The following is a 24,317-nucleotide window of genomic DNA, read 5'->3' on the forward strand; positions in this document are numbered from 1 at the left end:
CTTAATTAGTAAAGCTGATATAAAACACTGTAATTTACCAGTTCATTGTTTTGCAGAATTTGGTGTCTGAAATCTTAGAAATTCTGAGAACCTGACATAAAAAGGAGAAAGACTATCTATTAAAGGGAACTGTCAATTACCCTTATTTGTTCCAAAATAATTACTGCCATTGAGCTGCCCTTTTACTTGAAGTTTTTTTTTTTCTATTTTTCGCTTGTAGGTGTATAACATAACAGTTGGATAATACTGGGGAACTGAGGTGGAAACTATTATAGACAATAACTCTAAAAGCACACAAAGGTTTATTTACAAATCATGGTGCGGTTGCTGTCGTGAGACATTCTGGCCTATTATGATGCAGCCGTTATGTCCTTATTTTGAAGTTCTTAGACCTAATGGCAGCATTTTTTATAACAGCGCGATGAGCATTTACTTTTTTACATATTTTTACATGTTTTATATATAAAATAAATAATTCTTTACTTTTTTTTTTACTATATAAATACAGTAAAATAGACAAAACATAAAGAAGGACAGAGGACAACCTGTATTAATAGCATTGCATTTTGCATTTTTCTTTTCAAATTAATACCTTGTCATTCCTTCAGCAAGATATGGGAGATGTTGCCACATTATCAGGGGCCACACATTGCTCCCTTTCGCCTGATAATTGTTTGCTTTGTGTTAAGAAAAAAAAGTTAAATTACAGTCCTATTGCTCCCCAAACGCTCTTAATTTTCACCCTGGAAATTACACTAGAGTGTTAACTAACTTCAATTCACAGGGTCTGACAAACTCATATTACAGAAATTTGATGGCTCGAGATCAAAGGTATCAAAATAAAAAAAAGCTACGAAAAAAGATCTAATATTTGTTTGCAAACATTGTTTATCCCAGGAATGAAAAGGTATTTACCACAGTTTATATAATGAGTAATGTCAGGAAATTTTAATGAGTTTCTAGTGAAAAAGCAAACCTTTTAACTAGAGTTTTATCTTCAGAGACTCAGAGTTGTTAGGTGTTGTTCATGAAATATAAGATGAGCAATTTGCAATCTGTAATTTGGTGCTAGCAAAATAGCAAGAGAGGCCTGTGCTTATTACAAAAAAAAAATCCATGTCCTCCTACAGTAAACACACAGTTCTGAACTGTTTGTTTCATATGTAACAAGATTTCATCAATCGTATGACTTTACACAGTAATGTTATTAGAGGCAGTGATGCTGATGTATTAAATTTGTTGAGACTCTTCTATCAAAATATGGGAAAATTCATGTTAATTATCCAATCACATGAAAAGCAAACTTACTTTGTAATGCCAATCATTTGCTCATTTCACATAATTGGATATTTAAATACATTAATTATTATTTACCCAGTTGTTTTGAGTGAAGAACTCAACTGCTTGAGTAAGTTATCCATATTCAATCACCCATATGGCTATCAATATTCTAACTGTCAAAGTGCTCCACAATACCAGCCATGAAATGTGATTTATAGAGAATTCCAGCTTCCATAATCTGTGTGAGCTTTTAAGGGCTGCAGCTTGTGGAGTTTCGAACCTCTTCTCTGTATAGAGGTGCAAGAATATGTGAAGAAATGTAGTAGTATGTGGCCCTGCTGCACATGAAAACAATTACCCTTAAAAGGGAACTAAACCCAATAAAACAAAGGTCACAAGGAGGTGAAAGTTTTTGGCAGAGGAAACAAGCAAAGTCTCTTTTGCCAAAGAAAAACCTTTTCATGTTTCTTGGTGGGTTTTTTTTTCACACTGCACACCACATACCCCACATAGAGCCTAGCTCTGTACAGGGCCCGAGCACAATAGATTTAGACACTGGAAACAGTGGGCCTGATTTATTAAAGCAGCTCTCCAAGGCTGGAGAGGATAGGCTTTCATTAGTGAAGCTGGGTGATCCAGCCAACCTGCTGGATCACCCAGATTCTCTGATGAAAGTGTATCCTCTCCAGCCGTGGAAAGCCTAATAAATCAGGCCGGTTGTATCTCCTGCACACATGTAGGAGTTATATTATCAGTGGCCACCCAATAACCACAAATTGTCATAGACACAGAAGAATCAGTGGCCAAGTTTCGGCTGCTTTGGGGATGCAACATTGACAGGTTACTGGACCACCCCAAGGCAAATACTAAAATTAAGCGTGTGCCATAATCGTTTACACTTTTGACGATTATGGCAAAAGCTCTCCCACATCAACAAAAATGTAGTTCTGCTTTATTGGTCCTTTTAGTGCAAATGTAAAATCTTTATACAACTAATTGCATTTTATAGTATTGTTTCCAGGAATAAGTCTTTAAGAATGAATTTCACGCTCATTGCATTTTTTAGGACTATCATTATTTTTTTTTTAAATTGATGAGAAATGGTGTTTATGCTGCATGGGTTTCTATTCTAAGTGTACCCCAGGGAAGTTAATCCTGCATACATGTTTTACATTGCATTACATTTTTAGACCTGAATGCATAAGCAAACATTTCTAGGCCTATCATGCAAAACAATTTTCCAGATTAACAAAGGTGGCTGATTTTCTAAAGTTGACTTATCTTAGAGTATAAGCTGAAGCTTTGCTGACCAGCTAACCATATGCAAGCAAAAAAATGTTTTTTTACATTTTTTGTAAGTCATTGGGTGTTCTTGCCACATTCACTTAGTTAGAACAATATTTCCTTGCAAGATGATAATTCTGATTTCTGAGTGTACTCTTTTAGTAAACTTACCCTAATGCATTTTGTTACTTATTTACATTTCTTATGCATTCCAAATTTATATACAACTTTTCAGGCCAAACAGCAAACAACACATGCATCTACCTTACTTCGACAAGCGTTTCTGCTGGTTTTTGATGGCCAAGTAATCTGTTTGAATCCAATTTATCAGAAAATGATAAATAAATGATCCCAATTGGCAGTGGATAGATATAAAAGAGTTATAACTAAACAATTACTCCAAATATCCATGTACAGTCGTTTGAACATCATTTTTATAGCATTGTATGTGCCAAAGATCAGTGAACAATATTTTATTAAAAAAAAATTAAATTTTGGTGGTAGATCAATTATACCATGATTCATATACTGTATCCAAGAGTATTGATGTCCCTCCCCTAATAAGAAAAAGTGAGTCTGATGGTTGTGCAACTGTCTGCTTTTATCACGAAACAACAAGCAGTATAAATAGTAATATTATTTTTCACTCCAATGTATTGTTGGTGTAGCAGCCAAGTCCTGCTTAGGATAAGTGAAGAAACAAGGAAATCCAGTACAAAAGAAACATGTACTCACATATAGACAACAGCTTGCCCAAGTTACCATGCTAATCAGGGAATTATTATTTGGTGTATTAAACATTAGTCAATTGGCACTAATGCAAAGCCCTCTGTTCTGTGTGGTTGCCAGACTCCATGTGGTAAGTAGCCAGAGTGAAAATCTTATTGTTTAACCTATGGAACATTGATCAAACCATCTTGTTCCAATATAAAGAATATGGTAGTATTCCTTCCACATATTGCTGAACATCATTCCAATAGAGGCGAAGTAAGTTGGACTATCTATGTGTCTTACTATGAACATTGTCTTAAAGATAATTTTTTGTATAGTTCTTTATAGTCATGAATATGTGTAAGAAAGACCAGAAAAACTATCCACAATATAACTGGGAAAAGTGAAAATGGTTATTATTTTTACCATGGAATTAAAGAAGGATGTAACAAACAAATAACATGCCAGTCATTAGCTCTGATGAAGCCACGTTCAGAACTACTGTCAAAAAAACATAGCCACTCCAAGCACCCCTTTTCAACAACTACAGCGTTTGATATCCACTTTGTAGTACAGTTGGTGTGCAGTTGTCCCTCCAGAGAAGAAGTACTTGAAGCTTCCAGAAACTATGCCATCATCCACTGCAACCACATCCATATGCAAACGCATGTACAAAATGGTTTCTGTTGGTTGAGAGCAGTATTGAGCCTTTAGTAATATGCTGAAAACATCCGAATTAGCCTTGAGTGTATTAGGGTCACTGACATCACATTCAACATAGCTGTGTGCATTAGCAGTTTCAGGGCTTTTTTGGATATCCATACAAGGGGGTCTTTTACAGGTGAAACATGCATATACTATAATGCACATATATTCTTATGAGAAGATTGGTATTGAAATTATTGATCATTTTACAGGGTTTCTATAATTTATTTAGATGTTTGGTTAATAATCAATCTAATTGGTAGTAATGGGAGTGAAATTATTGCAACCGCCCTCTAACTGTTTTTTATTTTTACTCCACAGAAACCTGGAATGGACCTCGCTGATGCCTATGTCACATTTGTCCGTCACTCTCAGGATGTCCTTCGTGATAAGGTCAATGAGGAGATATATATAGAAAGGTTATTTGATGTAAGTAAATGCCTTCTCCTCCTTGGTCAACAAGGGGGAGACGCCCCAAAATGTGACAAAATAAAAGACAGGGGGATAAGTCACATTTTGAAAAAAAAAGTGATCTTCTTACAAACCTTTCTTTCCCCTCTAATTTGCTCTTTTCTGCTTTAAATCTTTACTCTGGTGTACTTTGTCTTGGTCTACGTCTGATACTAATCTCTGGGTGGACTTTTGTGGAAACAAGAAGCAGCTTATTGTATGTTGTGTATGTAATATCTACAACTCCTTTGTGTTTTCTTTTTTATGTTTTCTATGCTTATTACAGCATGACAGCCTTGAGTTTACCACACACCTAAGTTAAATCCTTCACTTATCCCAGAAAGTATGTCAGGAAGGATTATGTCAAAAATTGCTAAATATTTTAGATAAGTCAAGGTTAGCATAATTGTTAAAATACGTAGGCATATGGATGCTAATGCTTTAATCATATAAATCACAAGTATCATGTTTTGTAAACATAAAAAAGGAGCCATGCAGTTTTTGGAAGTTATCCAGATCAGATGCCTGGACCTAAACAGAATGAAATGTTTTACATTCTGATTTGTAAACCATTTGGCAAACTTTTTAAAGTTATAGTAGACCTTACACCAACAATTAAGGTCTGCTTTTTTACTGAAAAAAAAAAAAAAGAAATCAAACAAATAAACACAACTAAAAAAAGTAGTAAACCTTCCATTTACCCAACTCTTGCCTTGGTGAAGGTAACATCATGCTTCCTATTACAAAAAGTAATGCTGAGTATCCCAAACGCCACAAAATATTATGCTACTGTCTTTTTTCAGCATTATCTCTTTTTTGAGCAGACCTTGGTTACCTAGTTTATAGTTTTTAAACAAAAAATGTAGTATAGGTGTGCAACAATACTCATTAACACAATATTATAACACTATATTATAATAAAAAAGTACTTTTACAGGTAAACAACATTTTCAATAACTAATTAGGAAAAACCTATATATTAAAAAAGTGTTATCCCTCACCAAGTTGATGCTGCATAGTTTATTTACAAGAACTGCTCCCTTTACTCTGAAATGTTAATTTATGCTGAGAGCTTGCAGTTTAAGTGATACCCATTATCATTTACATTTGAGTTATTAAAGCTCTTCACTAGTCTTTATACAATTCATGATGGAGCGGTGTAGACTAGCTTATAATGACTTTAATAAAAGGTATTGCTTGAATTCCAAACTCTTTGCACTAATTGATAGCTAACATAGTACTATGCCCCACTACTATTTTAAAGATTTCTGATAAACAAAATGATATACTAACTATTCTGCAATTTCAGTGTACAGTATGTTAGCAATATCATTTAATCTAGTTAGTATTCTTAACAAAATCAATCAACAGAAAATTGCACACACAGCCTAAATGAAAGGAGTTTAATTAAAATAGCTGGTCCTTTGTGCCCAAAACGGAAAGTCAATTGATAACAGTTACAGTTTAAAGGCTCAAGGTTTTCTTACTTCTATTTGATATCATGTGCAACAAGAGCATTACACAAATTATCTTTTAATTTAATTTACACAAAAAAAAATAGCAAAGCCAGCTTTAGGGACCAAAATGAGGATCTCTGCTGGCCTTTCACAACTGAATACAGTGTAACCACCATGCTTTTACCTCAATAGTGGGCCCTACCTCATATCCAGTACTCCCTGTAATTTTTAACACAGTAAAGTAGAAGGCTGTGAAAGGTTTGCTGGATCGGTGATGAACTTTTTCCTACCTGCCTTTAATGGTGGCAGTGGAAAAAACAGTTCCTGTATATGTCATATAGGTAGAACGTTAGAAGTTAGGATATTTGTGTTAATGTTTCTGTTGCCTTCAGTGTAAAGCATATGCTGTATTCTTGTTTGTAACAATGTGCAGCCAAGGCTAGGGCCATAAAACGTGTCTGTTTTTAACTAGGTCCTGTGCATAGCATGTGTCTCTAACTGTGGACTATTCATCAGACTTGTCATGTGCATCCATTATGTTCACGCCATGCGCTGTGTGCTTACTTTGTTTTTTTACTTGCTTTCACGCTGTGCTGCAAACTTTTTCTTTCCCAATTAAAACTCTCTTTTGCGTGATCTTTGGTTTCCCCTCTTGCGTATCCCCCCTGAAATGAGTGTTTTCTTTATTATTTTTTTCACTCTCTCGCTGACATCCTTCTAATTGAAATGGAACTTATCTCTCATGTCAAAAATTTTTTCACATTATGTCAAGTGGCATGATTTAGAGTCAAATAATCTTCCTGTGTACATCTACTAGCATGACCCACATCCACTGAGAATGCCTTCTACATGCATACAGCACACGGAGTGGTAGTCTTGGCTCTATGCATGCGTGCCCATTGAGATTTAAAAATCTAGGAACCTGAGAAATAAACTTATTATATACATCCAGTAGCCATCAAATTAAGACTGAGCTCACAGTTCAAAAAAAAAATTGTGCTAATTGGGACAACGTTATCAACACTAAATTGTCTTTGGGTTGGTCTTTTGATGGCTACACTGCCTTTTCTAGCCTTACCCTTTTTATCTCCACTTTTTTTGTACCCCTTTGTGTTGTCTCTAGTGATTAGTGAAAGCAAAGTCTGTATTGTGCACTTGAAACAGCTGTCATTGTTAAAATGTAGAGATCTCCAGATGTATATTTTAAGTACCAGATATACAAAGAGATTTTACTGGCCGGTGCAACAGTTTTCCATACTTGTTGCTCCTCATTTGCAAGAAGAATATAATTATAATATTCTTCTTAGTTTTAAAAATGTATTTTCTCAACCTACCATAAACATACTATAAATAATAAAAAAAAAGCCTAAGCTCATATGTCATTATAAGCTAAAAAGTCATTATGATTATATGGTTGGTTTACAGTTTGCTGATGATGTGCTATATACTCCAGCACGTACACAACTAAATTCCCACAGTGTCTTATGGCTCAATAAATGACAGCTTTTGAATTAATAATTGAATATATAAAGTTTAAATCTTTTGTATTGTCCACATTATATAATGTAGGCCCTCCTAATTTAATTGAATTCAGTCTTTAATGTCTATTAATTATGTATATTTGGATAAATTTCACGTACAGTGCTGCATAATATGTTGGCGCTATATAAATACTGTTTATTAATATTAATATTAATAAATATATATTTCTGATATAAAAAGTGGACTTAATAATAGCCAACAAGTGCAATAATTACTGTGATAGGTTTATAATCCTTGTGTTTTTTTTTTTTTTTGTTACCTTTTTTTAAGCACCTCCCATATTAGAATGTATTCTTGTACCCTTGTTTTTTCTGTGATTACTTTTTTTTAATTTTAGATCTTTCCCAAAATTTAGTTTTACGTTACCCTTTTTATTTACCCCTTTTGTCTTCCCCTTTTAGAAAAGGCTGGATGATAATTGTTCTGTCATGTGCCTGAGAATTTTTGAGGTAATTTTTTTTCAGTCATCTGAAATGTTATTTTCTTTCCATATCATTTTGCCACAATTCATATTGAGCATGTTTAAACTGTTCACTCAGTACTATTATTTCATATTGTTTTAACAGCACTCTGGAAAATTTCCAATACTTGTGTCTCCTGCGTAGAAAAATATTATTATTATTATTATTTAACATATTTAGCTTTTATTCTTTTATGTTAGGGGTTATTTCGCTTCATTTTAGTTTTTTTTAATTCAAGATTTGCCCAGGTGCTGAAAAAATAAGTTAATGTTTAAGATGTTCATTTAATCTGCTGCTGTAAATTATTTTGTGTTCAAGGGTTTCATTTAATATGACCCAAGTCACACAATGAGCTATTCAGCTGTAGGAAAGTTTTTGTTTTCAGACCATCACAGACAAAAATATCCGTACCTAAATATCCATACCTTGCCACTATATCAGAATATTTAAATGTCTTAATTTATTTAGTTTAGGCACAACCTCAAACAGACAAGAATTGAAAATTTTTCTACATGTTGCATTGAAAAGTAACTTGTTACAATTATACAATTCACCATCTAACACACCTAATCTAATGTTTTTCATGGCTATCTAAGCACACACACACTAAACAAAACTATATTTTATGTCTGGTAACTTTAAACCTTCATCTCTTTCAACATGGGTCGGAATGTTTTATTATTATTTATAATATTATAATATATAATTATTTATAATATTATTATTATAATATAATATTATTTATAATAAAAAAAATATTTTTTTGGTTTTATTTAATTACTTTGTGAGTATCATGTTGTAGGGTTTTAGGGTGTTTTTTTTCAGTTTTATAATACTTAGAATGTTGAGCTAGTAATGACCTAAAAGAACATGTTCATAGAAAGCATATTCATAACTTTTAGTTTCTAAGTACATTTTGATTACGGACCCCTTAGCTAATTTTTGTTACGTGCCCCCACACTCCCTGGAAATAATGCGGTTTGAATTTCCAGTAAGTTCTGTTACTTGTTTGATATATTTTTATTTTTTAAAACGTTGCATTTAATGATTTACGATGGTGGGTCCAGAGAACATACATAGCATACGTTTATTTGAATTCTAATATTTATCTGCAGGTTTTCTGCAGGTAAAATATTTGTTTTGTAGGTCTGTAACAGACGAGTTGTCAAAAGAGGCTTTCGTGAACTAAGCTTAATTGAGCTCTAGCCAAACCGATAACTACACAGATAAGATACATGTATTGTAGCTGTATTACTGACACATTTCAGCAGTATACTTTATAGGAAAACCTGTAATATAAGATACATGAAAGCTGCCATAGCTGAGATCTAAAATTGCTAGACCTGGCTTTTTTAGTGACCCTTTGACTTTAACACTTTGAGAAACTGGTTCAAAACTAGTTTTCAGATATGGACTATCTCTCAACTACAACATTTTTCTGGGTCAAGGGCTTACAAAGCAATAAAGGCAGTTGGTCAGGGTAGCAGCCTAGCATTTTTAGAAGGAGGTCAGCAATTTTAGGCCTTGTGTTTCTACCATGATAAAGTGCAATGTTAAATATTGGCCTTGCTTAACCTTAATCCACCCAAAAACTGATGAGGGTGATTTGCAAGAAGCTAGATGTTAAGAGTGGAATAAAATCTCCATGGTTTATCTTGACCCACTTCTGGATGTCAAAACATTGTTCTTTTCAACAATGTTTTTCAGCTTTTACAACTTTGTTTTGAAGAAAATAGACTTACCCCATATTATATGAGACTTAAGAAATCATTTGATCCAAGAAGATGCCGTTTAATAAGGGGGAAAATATTATTATTTTGTCTTCAAGATTCAGCCCAAGGAAAATGTAAGGATTACAACAGATGTGCTTAGTGACAGCTCATCTGCTTAAGTCTAGCAGTCCTCAAGATCAGTGATTAAAAAGCCATCTCCAAGTTTAATGAAAAACACTATTCCGATAATAATACCATGCGTCTGATAGCTTTCTTACAGAGTCCTTGTGAAGGCAAATCAGACAGAAAAAAAACATTTGACTGGAGTTGATATAGGGATTATATGGGTCAATTATACCCTTAATCTGTCTGGTAGGGATTAAACAGTTATAGATTGCCTCTAAGCATTTGGCTTGTCTTTGGCAGTTATCAGATCAAACTGGTTGTGCTTACTGCAAAGTCTAGTAAGAACTTAATCATGTAGTGATATGGGTCGGATGAAGATGAGCTGAAGTATAGCAACTGGTGCGTTGCTTTTAAAGAGTTGATGACATACCATTTGTCTGTCTCAATAATTTCTATCCAAAATACCATCATCTTTGCTTTTTTATTTAGGTCTGTTGGGATTTTATATGTTCATTTAATGGACAAAATGGAGGATTGTGTATCAATCATCAGGGATTTTAATTATTAACTTGTATTTATATAGCACTGTATATATTCTTTCCATAGTCAGATCACTAACTCTCCTTCATAGGGGTTCACAACCTAATGTAGTCATATGTCACTAACAAAGTCTAGGGACAAATTTTTTGTGGGGCAGATAAAACACCTCCATGTTTTCGGGATGTGAAAGATAAAACATACAAACATGAGGAGAACATCCAATCTCCTGGCCAAGATTTGAACTGTAGAGCTACGAGGGCAAGAGTGCTAACCTCTTCACCACCACATTAAACTGTCTTGGGTTCACATTTTGATTTATGATGAATCAGATAATTTATTTTATTGTAGGTTTTTAGGAAAATGGACATTATAAATCAAAATACTGGTCATTTGTGCTGGAACAAGCAGAAAAAATAGCAGAATAGGGGCCTTTGTTGATGGGCCATGATGAGTAAATGCAGTGTGCTTGCAGCTGATCTGTTTTATTTTATTTTTTTTTTCCATTCTCAAAAACTTGTATAGGTAGAAAAGCAGGTCTGATGCAAACAAAAGTCCATCAACACTACTAAAGCATAACATTGTACAGCAGGCACTATAAGGTGCTTGTAACGTTTGCAGCACCATTATTTCAATTCACCCTGTCATCCCTGGAAAATGTTTTTTTTTTCAGGATATGAGCACACCTTAAGACTTCTTCTTGCCACCCTTAGAGGCAAATTATCATGTTTGAATATTGTCATGTGTGGATACGTGGCATGTCTAGTTGACATATTTGCTTAAGATTCTTTGGTTCTCCCAACTATTACAATAGTCAAGACATGAGTGTACAGCAAGGTGTGCCAACTTAGCATATCCTTAGTGTAGATCAAATATAATATTTAAAAGTTTATCAAACCATAATTTAATAAACAATATTCTCCCGCGGCAAATTCTCCCGCCTTACTAAGGTCAACAAAAAGTTGGTAACAAGCAGAATCATATGAGATGGCTAAAAATAATAAATTACAACTATACCATAAGCATGAATGCCTAAACAAAAATACATACAAGTGCAAAATTTGACTTCCCAAATCCCTTTTCTTTCAATAAATACTTGGGTATCTTGCCAGCCTTCCATCCTTCCTTCAGAAGGGTAAAATCAGCAGGGAATCCACTCGGCAGCTGCACAGGGCTGTGTCTCTACACTAAGGAAAGGGGTAAAAAAATTTTTTATTTATTTTTTTTTAGGAAAGGGGTAAATAATGTTGTCACTGCTGATAACCCAATCAGTATACAAGTTATGATCCAAGAGAGCATCTTGCACCAGGTTGAATTTAAGAATTGGGCACTTCAGCTGGCCCTTTGATAATGCTAAAGAAGACAAGTTTGTTACTTGGCATTCTTGCAGGTTGTTTTTCCAGGAGTAGGGTAGGATTACCTAAAAAAAAATCTTTTCAGCAGAGGTGGACTTTACCTACTTTGTTCAAGTAATTCAGGCAATTGTGTGTTCCTAAACTAATTCTGTATTTCGGTGACCTTTCTGAGCCTGGAAACAAATCATGGATCATTCTTCTTTCAGTGTTATGTCACCGGCATACATTTACATGAGCCTTTTTTATAGGTTGTGCATTTTTCTAATATAACCTGGAGATTTGTACAGTATTTTAATGCATCATATTTAACTCTTCTAATAGCAAAATGTTTAATATCATCCCCAGTTTTAGCTCTTTAGAGGATTTCTGCAGAGTTTTGCAGGGACAGCTTTGCATTCAGTGAGAGATATTTGCTGAAGACAGTTAATTTGTTTTGTATCCTTTCCTGAGAAGATTGTTTCTTAATCATTCCGAGAAGCCTCAGTGATTGCTCTGAAAATGCTAAGGTCACCTCAGTTTTACGAAACTGATCTGCCTGACATCCTGCTTGCTGGTATTAAACAGCAAAAAGATTAACTGCAAGCGGGGAGTGATGGAAACTTCAGCAGGAACTGGCGTGAGGAATGGCAAAGCTTTCAAAGAAGCAAAAGAGCATAAAATATGCCCGTTTACTGATGGACTGAAATAAAATGTACCTGTTTTGGGAATAAACATAATTCTGTGGAGGGGAGGATTCTGCTGTGCTTGGTACATTCAATTACCAAATTTTAACAAACTGCGTTTTTGACCAGATTTTTTTTTTTATATTTAGCTTCTTAGTTTTCATGCATGTTTAGCATTTATTATTCTGACAATAAGATTTTTCAGTCTTCTTTTTTTAATTTTTGGGATTTAAATTTTCTTATAATTCTTTTATTTAAGATTATTGATAGATTTGTAGATTATTTATAGTAGAATAATATGGTAGATTCCAGATAGTAGGTTGACTGTAAGGGCTTAATATTAATATGCTTTATTAATACTTTTATGAGGTTGAAAAGTTGATAAATGAAAACAACCCATTCATTTTGAATTGGCCTGGCTAAAAACTGTACCTGACAACCTTTTTAAATGCAAATTCTGGTGAAGGTTCATTGACTTCTACTGTAATGGTGAACAACAGTTTCCATTATTTGCATTTTACCACAACATGAGCTCATGAAGTGTGAAGGTTAGTTTTAGGGCTAGGTTCAAGTCAAGGATTAAGGTTTGTAATTGAAATGTAAATGTTGGATTAGGGTTCAGGGTTAAGATATGGGGTTTTGGAGTCTATGAAGCTCCTGAGGATAAGTGGGGTCTACAAACCATATTCCCTTCAAATCTGAAAGCAAGTACATTAAGTGCTGAATGATTTACATTGCACAGCAATGGGTAAATTAATTTGTTTGTCCTGGGAAAGTTGGAATTAATAGGCAGCTGCTATTTTAACCTAAGATAAAAATGTCAATGAAAGTATCATTACCATGCCATGTATACTTGGGAAACATTCATTCAAGAGTAATGTTCATATTTATACCCATTCTTAAAATAAATAATATAAAAATTCTAGGGTCATACTCTTAACCAGCCTGTCATAATATGTATATGGTCAGACTGAGAGCTCAAAACATTAAACTGGCACATAAACACACTGCCGCAATAGATGTTTATTGAGTTTTACTCCCAGCTGATGGCACTTGGGCTCCGATGGGCTGTTTCAATTTGGCGCTGATGGAAAATCACTAGTTTTGTTTGCTTTCTGTATCCAAACTCTCTAATTAAAAGAGGACAGCTCTGTACAGTATTGCATGTTTTTAAATATATTGACATAATTAGCAGTTTTGGTGGAGAGAAAAAAAATGATGTGTCGCCTTGCGCCGTTTAAGAAAGAAATAAACATTTCGGCCTTGTGCATGTTAGAATGTCATCTGTTTGAATGGAGAGCGCAGCCCATAACATGTTGTTCCTTGTAGAAAAGAGATATGGTGGCATTTGCCTGATTAACTTGCTTGACAAAAAGTGACAGCTGCTGTGGATGCATGTAGATAAGCCTCACAGTCTAGTTCCGCCTTAGTACATCTGTCAACAGAAAGGGAAGAATAGGCATTGCAAGGAGACAAATTGGTCCCAAAAGGCCGTCCATTCATCCTCACAGGTTTGCTCTATTCAAGCTCCCACCGAGAATCTCAAGTATTAGGCGGTTTATTCAATGTCATTCAGTCTTTTGAATGAACCTACAAGTGTTTAATTTCTTTTTTTTAACTCTGACGGATAAAAGAGTTGTTTTTTTTTTCATGAATTAATTGTAAGTCTAGCTGATCAACACTCACAATATTAACTCATTGTTAAATAACTGCTCAGCCCGTTGAGCACTAAGAGATTTGTCAGAGCAACAGGTCTCCGTCAAACCTTGGACTAACATTATATATAAATATATATTTATATATATATACATATATATGGTTGATACTTTGTTTTTATTTGGTGCAGCTTATGGGCACTGGTGGGGCAAAGATGTGAGTGGGCTCCTATTTTGTTCATATACTTTAACATTAACTCCGATCATTTTGTGAGTTACAAAACATCATTAAGATCACATAAGCTAACAGAAAATCTCTCTGAGCACTTTAGTAGTGTTTAATTCATTTAAATATTTTATTTAAATAGACGCTAAATGCCCTGAACCAGCTATTCTTAACTAGGGTTTGTATGAAACCCCAGGGTTCCTCTAGAGGTTTCAAGGTGTTCCTTGAACTGTGGCTGATTAACCTTATATTTAATGATGTCTGCATAGCTCTGATGCCAACTCAATGTGAAAGAGCCAGCTGCATGACACTAATGATCTTTTAAGTTGTCTATAAGGGTGGCATTCTAGCCACAATTGTAAGAGGGCTTTCCATCAACTAGCCACCAATGTAGAGGCTTTTAATACCACTGACCCCATATAAATAGTTTTTTTTCAGAGGTTACCTGAGACCTGAATATAATTTCAAGGTTTCTCCAGATGTAAAAAAGTTCAGAAAGACTGCCCTGGACTATGTGAATAGATGCCAACTGCTAACTTTATCACTCATGAAAAGTAGAATTTAAAGAGACACTGTAGCTAGTTACACAGCTAATGGTATAACTGCTTGAACATATGCATGTCTGATCTTTACCATTAGCTTCTCTATTAACTCTATTCCCATCCCTCTCCATCACTAGTAGTGGGTCCAAACAATTGGCATGCGCATGATGCAAATAATTAAAGTGTTTCTTTAAGGATGACTTTGCAGAAGCTAGGGACAAAGACTTGGCTTGGAGTAGAAATTGAGAAGAATACTTGAAATGACAAAACAGAGGCAGACAGACACCAATAATGTACAGATAAAAATGTGGGGTAGGATGATAGACATGGGTAGATATATAGCTAATGAAAGTAGCAAACGAAAGACTCAATTAGAGAAAAACACAGGATAACACACTACGCTGTGGTAGAGGCAAAATTAGGGTTAGATACTGAGATAGAAAGACACGACAGAGGACATTTTTAAGAACAGACAGAAGGATACACTTAGGCTATAAAAGGCGCAGCTAGACACAACTATATGGATAGTAAGACTCATAAGTGACACAGGAATACACAAAGTATGTACAGACAGGGAATATTGGTGAATATATTAGGTGTAAAGGTAGGGATTAAAAATGAGACAAGAAAACACAGATATAAGGAGAAATAATACAATTAAAGACTGTAGGAGATTGATATATATTGATATGGACAGACACTACAGTAAATAGTAGGACAAGGAGCCACAGACTGGCTTTTTCATTTTTAAATAGAGGAGTATATATAAGTAACACATGGTCAGCAGTATAAAGAGGACAGCACTGTAGGAACTGTGAAGAACTTATATTTGATTGATTTAGGTCTTGCACTCAGCATCTGCATTTCTGACATTTAATTGTGCTCAAACCTCAGTGCTTTTTTTACCATTAAGAATGTATTGCTCCACATGGCCTGCAGCTACAATGATTAGTGAGAGCTTCTTTTAAAGCTCATTTACTACTTTTAAAGAATATGTAAATGCTTGAATGTTCATGACATAACCATAGATACATTTTTGGGGGAGCTTTTACTATTTACTGTAACCCATTCTCTTAGGTAGGTAGGTGAAAACAAAGGTGTTTGGTCAAATCCAAACACAACTACTGTATATTAGGGGATAAACATAAGATTTGTAGACTAAAGGCCATTATTATTTTTCTATTTTTTAAATATTGTACAACTTCCTCATTATGCCTACATTTCTATGTTGATGCTTGGTATTTGTAATTTCCAACTTTTCACCTTGATTATTCAGCCTAGTGGAGCTTTCTGAATGGTCCCCAATATTTTCTATTTATTTCTATTCATAGAAGAATAGTGGCTCCTGTTAGCAAACACAGAACCTGTATCACAATCCTGCTGCTTACATTCAGACCCTCCTAAATTGGCAAACCTAATCTTTTCTTTAGAACTGCAGCCTCTGATTCCATCTCAAGAAACAAACATCTACAAGTCTCTTTGAGCCACAGTTTCCCATGTAGTGCAACAGGCAATTAAATTGCCATCAGTTTTTTAAATGGTTCAATGCGAAAGGGATGCTGAGTGCAATGTGTTGCAGACTTGTTCAGCGAAAAGTAGGTATTAAATGGGATTTAATTACATAGGAATGAGTCCAGGCAATGCTAATTTGCAGAGTTCTCATAACATTCTGCATAAGACCTTTGTTATGAGCTAGTCTCTACACAAGTGCCCCCTCCACTCACAAACACTGTGGAGTTCTAGCTGTGCTTTGTATACAACAAATTGTCCTCCCTGTGTCAGAGTATATCAGGCAATCCATATAGCATCCTGGAGACACATCTGTCGGTGAAAACTGAAATTACTATGCATAGTAGTAGTATGCATAGTAACCTAATATTGACTTTGGAATCGTATAGCTTTTAAAAGATATAATCAACCCCAGTAGGGCAACAGGAAAATCAATCCCCATTTCTTCATTAATTTTGAATGTCTTTTCTATATTGCATTTTCTTTCCTTCTGACCAACTTCAATAGCAATATTGCTGTGAGTGGAGACAAGATTTAGAGAATGTCTCTTTTGAAACTGTTTGTTTTGTTTTTGATAGAACAGGGAAGAGTTGGGGTCTGTCCCCTTTTTAGAACAGGAAATTATAGTAAGTCTCTTTGATGGGGCAAGGACAAAAAATAATTTTAGTAAAAGGCCCTAATTTATTAAAGCTCTCCAAGGCTGGAGAGGATACACTTTCATCAGTGAACCTGGGTGATCCAGCAAACTTGGAATAGATTTCTTAAAGTCATTTTCTATTTGTTACCAAATGTTTTCAATCCTGGACCAGATCCATTCTAGATTTTTTGGATCACTCAGCTTCACTGACAAAAGTGTATCCTCGACAGTCTTGAAGAGGTTTATTAAATCAGGGCCAAAGTGTTTTATTGCTGTTTGTGCCTTTAAAGCCCAGGAACTGCTCTCAAGGAGTGGGATGAAAGGAGTGGGGGGAAATCTTCCTAATGGGTTTTATGACAATAAAAACCTAAAAGAAATGTTAACTTTTCTCCAATCCTCATTATGGATAGATTTTTTTCTGAAGGGCAAGTTCTTATAAATATGTTCATATACTACAACCACTATAGATCTGACTTTTGCTTCCTATGATTTCTATGATCACATTGACTATCTCATGTGTGGCTACTACAATATATTATTGATATAAATATAAATCAATACCATATTGTTGATGTGTATTTGGAGAACAGGGCAAAATTGGTTAAGGAGAATGAAAAGTTTGCAAAAAAGGTTAATATACACATCACATATACAAAGACAAACCAAACATACTTGTGCTTTTCAAATAGGCTTTAAAGCATCCTGAATGGGCAAATACTCTGTTAAACTATATTGTTAAATGTGGGGTAATCAAGGGATGACATGGAGATAAAATGTAAAGGCTATTAGCTATGGCATGGAGATATAATAATGGGGCCCATCAAGGAAGGCATGAGAGATAAAAAAGAATTTTTGACAATGTAAGGCCTTGTGTCAATAGGTAAACGCAGCTTCTGGCAGTTGACCTCATTCTTCTCTATATTTGACCTTATGTAGGCTGCATTAAACAGTTTTGCATATCGTTTGATTTGTATGGAGTGACAAGCTTGTTGACATTGACCCCTATTGTGTTTGACACCTTCTCACTTTGTTGAGATATTAAAGTAAGCAGAAACCGTGTAAAATACCCTTTATGCACATTTTGTTATAAATAATATAGGTGTCATAATGCAGATCTGCACCATATACTGGTAATAACCTATAAAGCTAAAAAATATTTGGATATTATTCCCTGGTAATGCTGTAGTCATCCCAATATAAAGACCACTTACAAAATAGGAGACAATTACCCTATTTACAACACTTTACAGTTGCAAATAAGTGATGTATAAAGTTTAAAACGTCTTGTGGCAGAACTATGAACTTGTCTGAAATGCACAGATATTATTTTGCTTAATGGTTGGTATCATTTGTGTATATCCAGCTATTTATCTGTATATAAAATAGCTTTAGACAAGAGTTGGGAATAGGAAATTAGGGAATAAAAAAAGCTACTTTGGAAAAATACAGGGAATGATATGAGTTTCTACTTGCATTCCTCATAAAGAAAAGTACTGTATGTAGTTAAGGTGCCCCCATCAAAGAGCATTGCTCCCCAATTGGAGGGGGTTTACCAATTTGAGATTACATAAGCAGAAAACCTGTTTAATACTTTCTTACTGGAATGGGTAGGAATTGCCTCCTTTTCTGCCAAAAGATTTGAGGGTACCCAGGTACTTTCACATATGTAAATGTGCATTTCTGCTTCCAAATAAGAATTAAGAGACCCTGCCACCACAGCGTTTGTTTCAATGACAATTTCTTCATAGCATTATATATTCATTTACCACTTTTTATTCATTTATCTGTAAAACATTGTCTCATCAGCATCCCCAGCAGATTGCATATTTTATGTATTTATATATTATATATTTGTTACTGCAATACTAATACCACCCCTTTAACATTTCACAAGTAATTAATTATCTGTTTCTTTATCTTCTTTTTTTAATTTAAAATTCTATACCTCAAAAGTACCTAAAAAATAAATGATAAATATTTGTACCTTACTTTCCACCCACATTTAATGCTATGACTTTTATATTTGAAGCAATGTAATGATAATGTTTGATCATTACATGATTTTTATGTCTGGGATGTGGGGAAAATGCATTGACCTCATTAAACATGGGTAGTAAACCCCTTCATTTTTTTTTTTAATAGTTACAATTAGGTCCTTGTTGCCACTGTGGCCAATGCCATTTTTTTGGGGTTATTATATTTTTTGAGTGTATATTTTTTTAATAGGTAAAACATAATCATTGCAAAATAAAATCCTCATATTTACAAGGTCAGTCTGAACAGTGATAATTTTTTTGGAAAGAAAGAGTTAAACCTTGCAGCGATCTTCTTTAAATATTTGAATACAAGCCCATATTTCTCAGCTACAAAGAGCGGGGCTATGAGAAGTTTCCCCTGCTATTATCTGTCTCAGTTTTAAATAGATTTGAAATGCTTGGATTGGTTGGAGCAGTGAAGCCAAGACTGCTAGTAGAGGTCACTCGTGTGAGTTACTATGGAAATTGAGTAGTGTCACCAATAGTTGTGTTCTCATGAGCATTAAAGCATATAATAATAGACAAACAAGAGTGGTTAAAGCAAGCAGGTAGGATTACTTTGTCCTTTTGTCAGAAGTATAAAATGTCTTGTCGTCAGTTTTAAAGACTTCTCAACCCCTAGAGCCACCCTGCAGTCACCTGCTGAGTCATTTTTAAGACTTAATCTCCTGCCCTTAACAGAACGCTGTTTGCTAATTTGAGTCCAATGTGTATTTTCTCTAATAAATAAAGTAGGAGATTTAATGGACTAAGAATAAACAAACATTGCATCGTTCAAGCATAAAAAAAGTATCCTTTCATTTAGAAAAAAGTAATACCACGGACCTCGCTGCCGTGTAGAAGATTTTAGAATAATACGAAAAATACTTCCTCAAACATCCCCATCAGAACTTCCCTTGTAAAACTTGTCACTTCAGATTGCCATCAGCTCCTACAACAATAATGATTTCATGCTTATTGCTAATTGCAAGCACAGCTGAGGCTCAGCAGGACGCTCTTGCACAGTCTCAGGCCTTTATACAAGCTTCAATCTGTTGTGTAGCACTTGTTCACATACAAAAAAAAGAAGAAAAAAAAAACTACCAGCAAAGGCAGAAAGAGGCAGAGTCCTAGGTTTCTTGTAATCCCTCTGCTTCCCTGCTGATAACCCAGCCCTATGAGCATTCCTGGTTTTGTCCCCCTCTTTAGAAAAGCTGAAGGGACCTTAATCTACAAGTATATAAGCTCCTGAATGAAAAAAATACAACTGCTTCAGGTGCATTAAGCCTCAGCGCTGCATCTGGTTTGCACGATTTTGTTTGCAGCACCCCTGGGGTAAGCTGCTGCTTCCTGCAAAATACGAGTGTGAACCGCCGGTTCATGGCAAAGAGCAAGAAGGTCATGTTTCGATTGAGACCTAACAAAATGAAGCAAAGGGGGTTTTGCAGATGTTAGGCGGTTATGTGTAATGACACCACCTCCTTAGGAGTAGAGGTTCTCGGTGCAGATAATACAAAAATGTGCCACAGTCAGCATGCTACTCGAAGATTTATTCATATCAATATTTGCAATTTATATATTCAGAGACAAGTATGTTATGTGTGTTATGTATCATAGTATGCTCTTCCCCTGCTGGCAATGAATATCCGGTTGAGACCTAAAAAAAAGGAAATATTCAGCAAATGTACTATTTTTCTTAAAAAAATAGGATAGTATTTTTTAACATTTTTTAACCTCTTACAATAGAGTGTTAATCCCACATTAGTCAATGTTAAAAATATACAAGAGTGATTGCAGAAAAAAGCTAAGTGGCCCTAAAAGCCTACCTAAACTCAGAAATTTCACTTTACATAAAAAGGTAGACAACCCTTTTATGTTAAGTAAAAATTCTGTATGTTTGCTTTTTTTAAGTGCAACGCCCTTTTTTAAAAAAAATAAAAAAGGGTGCAGCACTGCCCCTAATTCTTGATCGCCTAGGCAATCAAGAATGAATGGGAGTGCAAAGCCTCCCCGGATACATATGTCAGGCATCCCGGGAGGCTCTTGGGTGCTCCTTCTGCACATGCCTGAGCATCTCGGGCATGCGCAGAAGGAGCCTTTTTTGCGCAAAAAGAAAAATTTTTTTTCATCCTACGTCACCCAATCTCCTGGGTCGGGTGACGTAGGTTGAAGAACGGGAAAAAAAAGAGAAGATGGCAGTGCCCGGGGCGCCAGCTCCGGGATGAGTGATCGGACTGCCTTGCGGGATTGAAGGTAAGTGTGTTTTTTTCTTTGAGGGGCAATCTTGGGTTTAGTTTCTCTTTGAGTCATCTACTACTCTTTAAAGTAAAATAATGCTAAGAGTCCTCTTAAACTTCCCTTATGCTAGTTTTAGGGCAACTCCCAATGTTTATAAACTGCTCTTCATATTTAATATCCTGAATTTCTGCTTTGGTTCACACCCTTATTGTATATAAAGGTTTCAGTTATGCCTGCTCTTTACATTTCTTTCTTCCAAGCACTATAATACAGTAAATAGCATATGATTAGGTGCAGGCCTTCTTTCCCTAAATGTGTTGCCTAATAGTACATCCTAAATCTTTTCCTAAAACAGTTAGACCAGACCTATTTAACTTGAGGGAACCCCTTGAAATAACTTTCAGGTCTTTGGAGAACCCCTACTATAATCACTGTATTCACAGATCACAGTATATTAGCATGGTGGTCAGTAGGAAGAATGCCTCCCGTATTGCTGGCCATTGGGAAGAATGTCACCCTTACATATAGCCAAAAAGATCATTGGTGTCACGTAAATTGACCTGAGAGTCATAAATTGTTCATTGCTCAAGGAACTCCCAGCAATCTCTAGAGGAACCACAGGGTTCCACTGAACCCTGGTTGGGAAACACTGAGTTAGACTATAGCTTTACCTTACCCCATTCTTCTTTAAAGACAACAAGCGAATACACTCTTCCCCTGGCTTTGAGTTTCTTCTTGTGAGATTTGGGATACTTATTGTAAACCCCAGGAATCTCACTGGAAGGATTGTGACCTCAGGCCCCTTCCTAGAAAGTAATGTCTTTTTTTCTTTCTAGGTACATTTTGCAGTTCTTTATTGCAATTATTCTTACAGGGTAAGGAGGCCAAGAATTAATTTCTCTAAGTTCTAGTATGTTTTTTCTGACTACTTATTATGGTTTTAAAATGCAAGCTTGTCAGTGCATATTGCATTTGCAATTTGAGTATAATAATGTTGTAACAATCTTACCCTAGTGATCTTCATACTCAAAGATTTCATACAGGGCCACAGCTGAAAAAACAATTTTTTTTTAAGCAAAATTAATTTTTTTATTTAAATAAGTCAGTCTTTAGAGGTCACCAGCTTCCCTATACTCAACAGGATATTGCAAGAAATTATTTAGGTTTTTTTGTTGCTAGTTTTTGTCTTATGTTTAGAGAATGTAGAGCAGTAGTATTTAGAAAACAGCCATAGAAACATTTGTTCCTCTACATCAATTTCAGGAAACAATTTTCTGCCTGGATCTGCTCAGATCCACTTCATATTCATTGCTATTCACCTGCAACATTCTTAGAATAATTGATCTTTCAGATTTGGACTAGGCATTTTTTGTAGAATATAAGTAAACACTAACCAATGGAAGGCAAAAGTCTCTGGGAAATATGTAGAAAATGGGTAAGGGATCCTCAGTTCTAGGTAACTACTATTATATCTGATGAGCAGATTTGCTTTAGAAATAATATAGCACCAAACATAAATCAGCAAATCACTTTGGCAGTGAGTGGCAGTGGACGTCTTAAAAGGGAATTTGAATGTGAATGGAGGTCGAAGTTAATAAATAGTGCAAACAACAGCTTGGTGGATAAACAATGTCAGAGAATAAGGAGTGAATTATTACATTTACTCCTTCACAAATAGACCCATTAGAGTGATGCCTAAATCCCATGTCTAGGCAAATAACAAACCCCCACCTATCCCCCTTCCCACTCATTTTTTAATTACCTCTAAAGTGGCCTTTTACCCACTGGATTTGGTGCCTCTGTCCATTACTGTCTTGCCTGTTTTGGCTGTGGAGTGCAGCAATGCAATCTGTTCCTGTGCCAACATCTGGTCTCCAGTATTTTGGATCTTGAGATAACCCAACTTCTATAAAACCAAAGTAGTGCCTAAGTCTTGCAGTGATACTAGAACCCAAAAAACCCTGAAGCTCTGCAAAAAAAATTGGAGTTTTAGAATTTTAGGACTTTTTTTAGACTCAAGTGATTATTTAGAGAGTGTTGGGAAGTACTTTGATCTCTGTAAGAGGTAAAAAAAGACCCAAAGGTACATTACTTGTATGGTATACATGTACATAAGATTCATAAAGAAAGTAGACTATTTTTACTTTAATAATTGTGTCATATTGATATTTTTTTATAAATATGCTAATCATCCAATTATAGTATATACTTATGTTTTTTCATGGCATGTTCCTAGAGAGCTCAGTGACTGTAGGCCCAAATTCAAGCTTATTTTATCCTTGTGAATTTAAATATCCTGGTTTGGCTTTCCTTTAATGTAATGGGACAGACAATAAAAAATGCTAAGTTTATAACATTGACCTAAAACAGTGGCATGCATGTAGTTTTATTTCTATTTAATATTTTATTGTCAAAATTGATGTAGTTTCACACCATGTGGCCCAATGAAAGGTAGGGATGAATGCATATTAGGAATGCTAAAACAGAATAAAATTTATATTATCGTAGTCTTACTGTGATTAACATAATTTGTTAATGGATGCCACAGGCAATTACTAAAGACCTAAATGGAGGATTTCTGCTTGTAGTTAAACACCTGCTCCAGTCTAGAAGCATTGACAGAGGATGAACTTTGACTAATGGCTAAATACTTCTCTACTACACAAGAAATGTCAGATTATATTATGACCCTTTTCATAGTAACTACTTGGTAAGAAAAAGTTCACGTGGTGATGACTGATTCCCTCTCTTACACCTAAGTAACTCAGCCCTGAAGGGGGACACTTTAGTTTGATAGAAGGATCCTGTCATCGGCTTAAGTGAACTGAACTCACAGAAACTGCAGTTTTTTTTCTGCTTTTTAAAAAATTATTCTACATTTAACTTGTTGGCTCTGCCAAAATCAACATTTTGGTTATTGGTTGATCATGGCTGAAACACCAAATGGTTTAGTATATCTCCCAAAGACTCTAGCAATGAGATTATATCTTTATGGTTGCTCCCTCCACCGTTCCTCCACCGTAGAGATTCCCTTAAAACAGTGATAAAGTCTTGTGTATTGTATAGGATCCAAAAAAACTTATAAAGCTGTTGCATTTTGTAAGGAGTGTGCATCCCCTAAAGTATGAGCAGCCACACATTCTCTATTGTTACCCCAAGATAAGATTACCAAGCTTCAAAGCTAGACATGCATTTGCATCCTACATAATTAA

The 24,317-nt window shown here is 35.1% G+C and overlaps 1 protein-coding gene across 29 annotated transcripts in view; it reads left to right on the top strand.

Moving 5' to 3' along the window:
* CADPS (calcium dependent secretion activator) overlaps positions 1-24,317 on the top strand; it is a 286,962-nt gene that overhangs the window by 252,681 nt on the left and 9,964 nt on the right. For 16 of the 29 annotated variants that reach the window (XM_072420831.1, XM_072420822.1, XM_072420824.1 and 13 more), the window contains 2 exons: positions 4,303-4,410; positions 7,832-7,879. In XM_072420831.1, coding sequence (XP_072276932.1) covers positions 4,303-4,410; positions 7,832-7,879 — 156 coding nt within the window. The remainder of the gene's footprint in view (positions 1-4,302; positions 4,411-7,831; positions 7,880-24,317) is intronic. The other 13 variants (XM_072420834.1, XM_072420836.1, XM_072420825.1 and 10 more) reach the window with 1 other exon arrangement.

Source organism: Pyxicephalus adspersus, chromosome 8 (genome assembly GCF_032062135.1).
Source record: "Pyxicephalus adspersus chromosome 8, UCB_Pads_2.0, whole genome shotgun sequence".
In the NCBI taxonomy this organism is placed as follows: domain Eukaryota; kingdom Metazoa; phylum Chordata; class Amphibia; order Anura; family Pyxicephalidae; genus Pyxicephalus; species Pyxicephalus adspersus.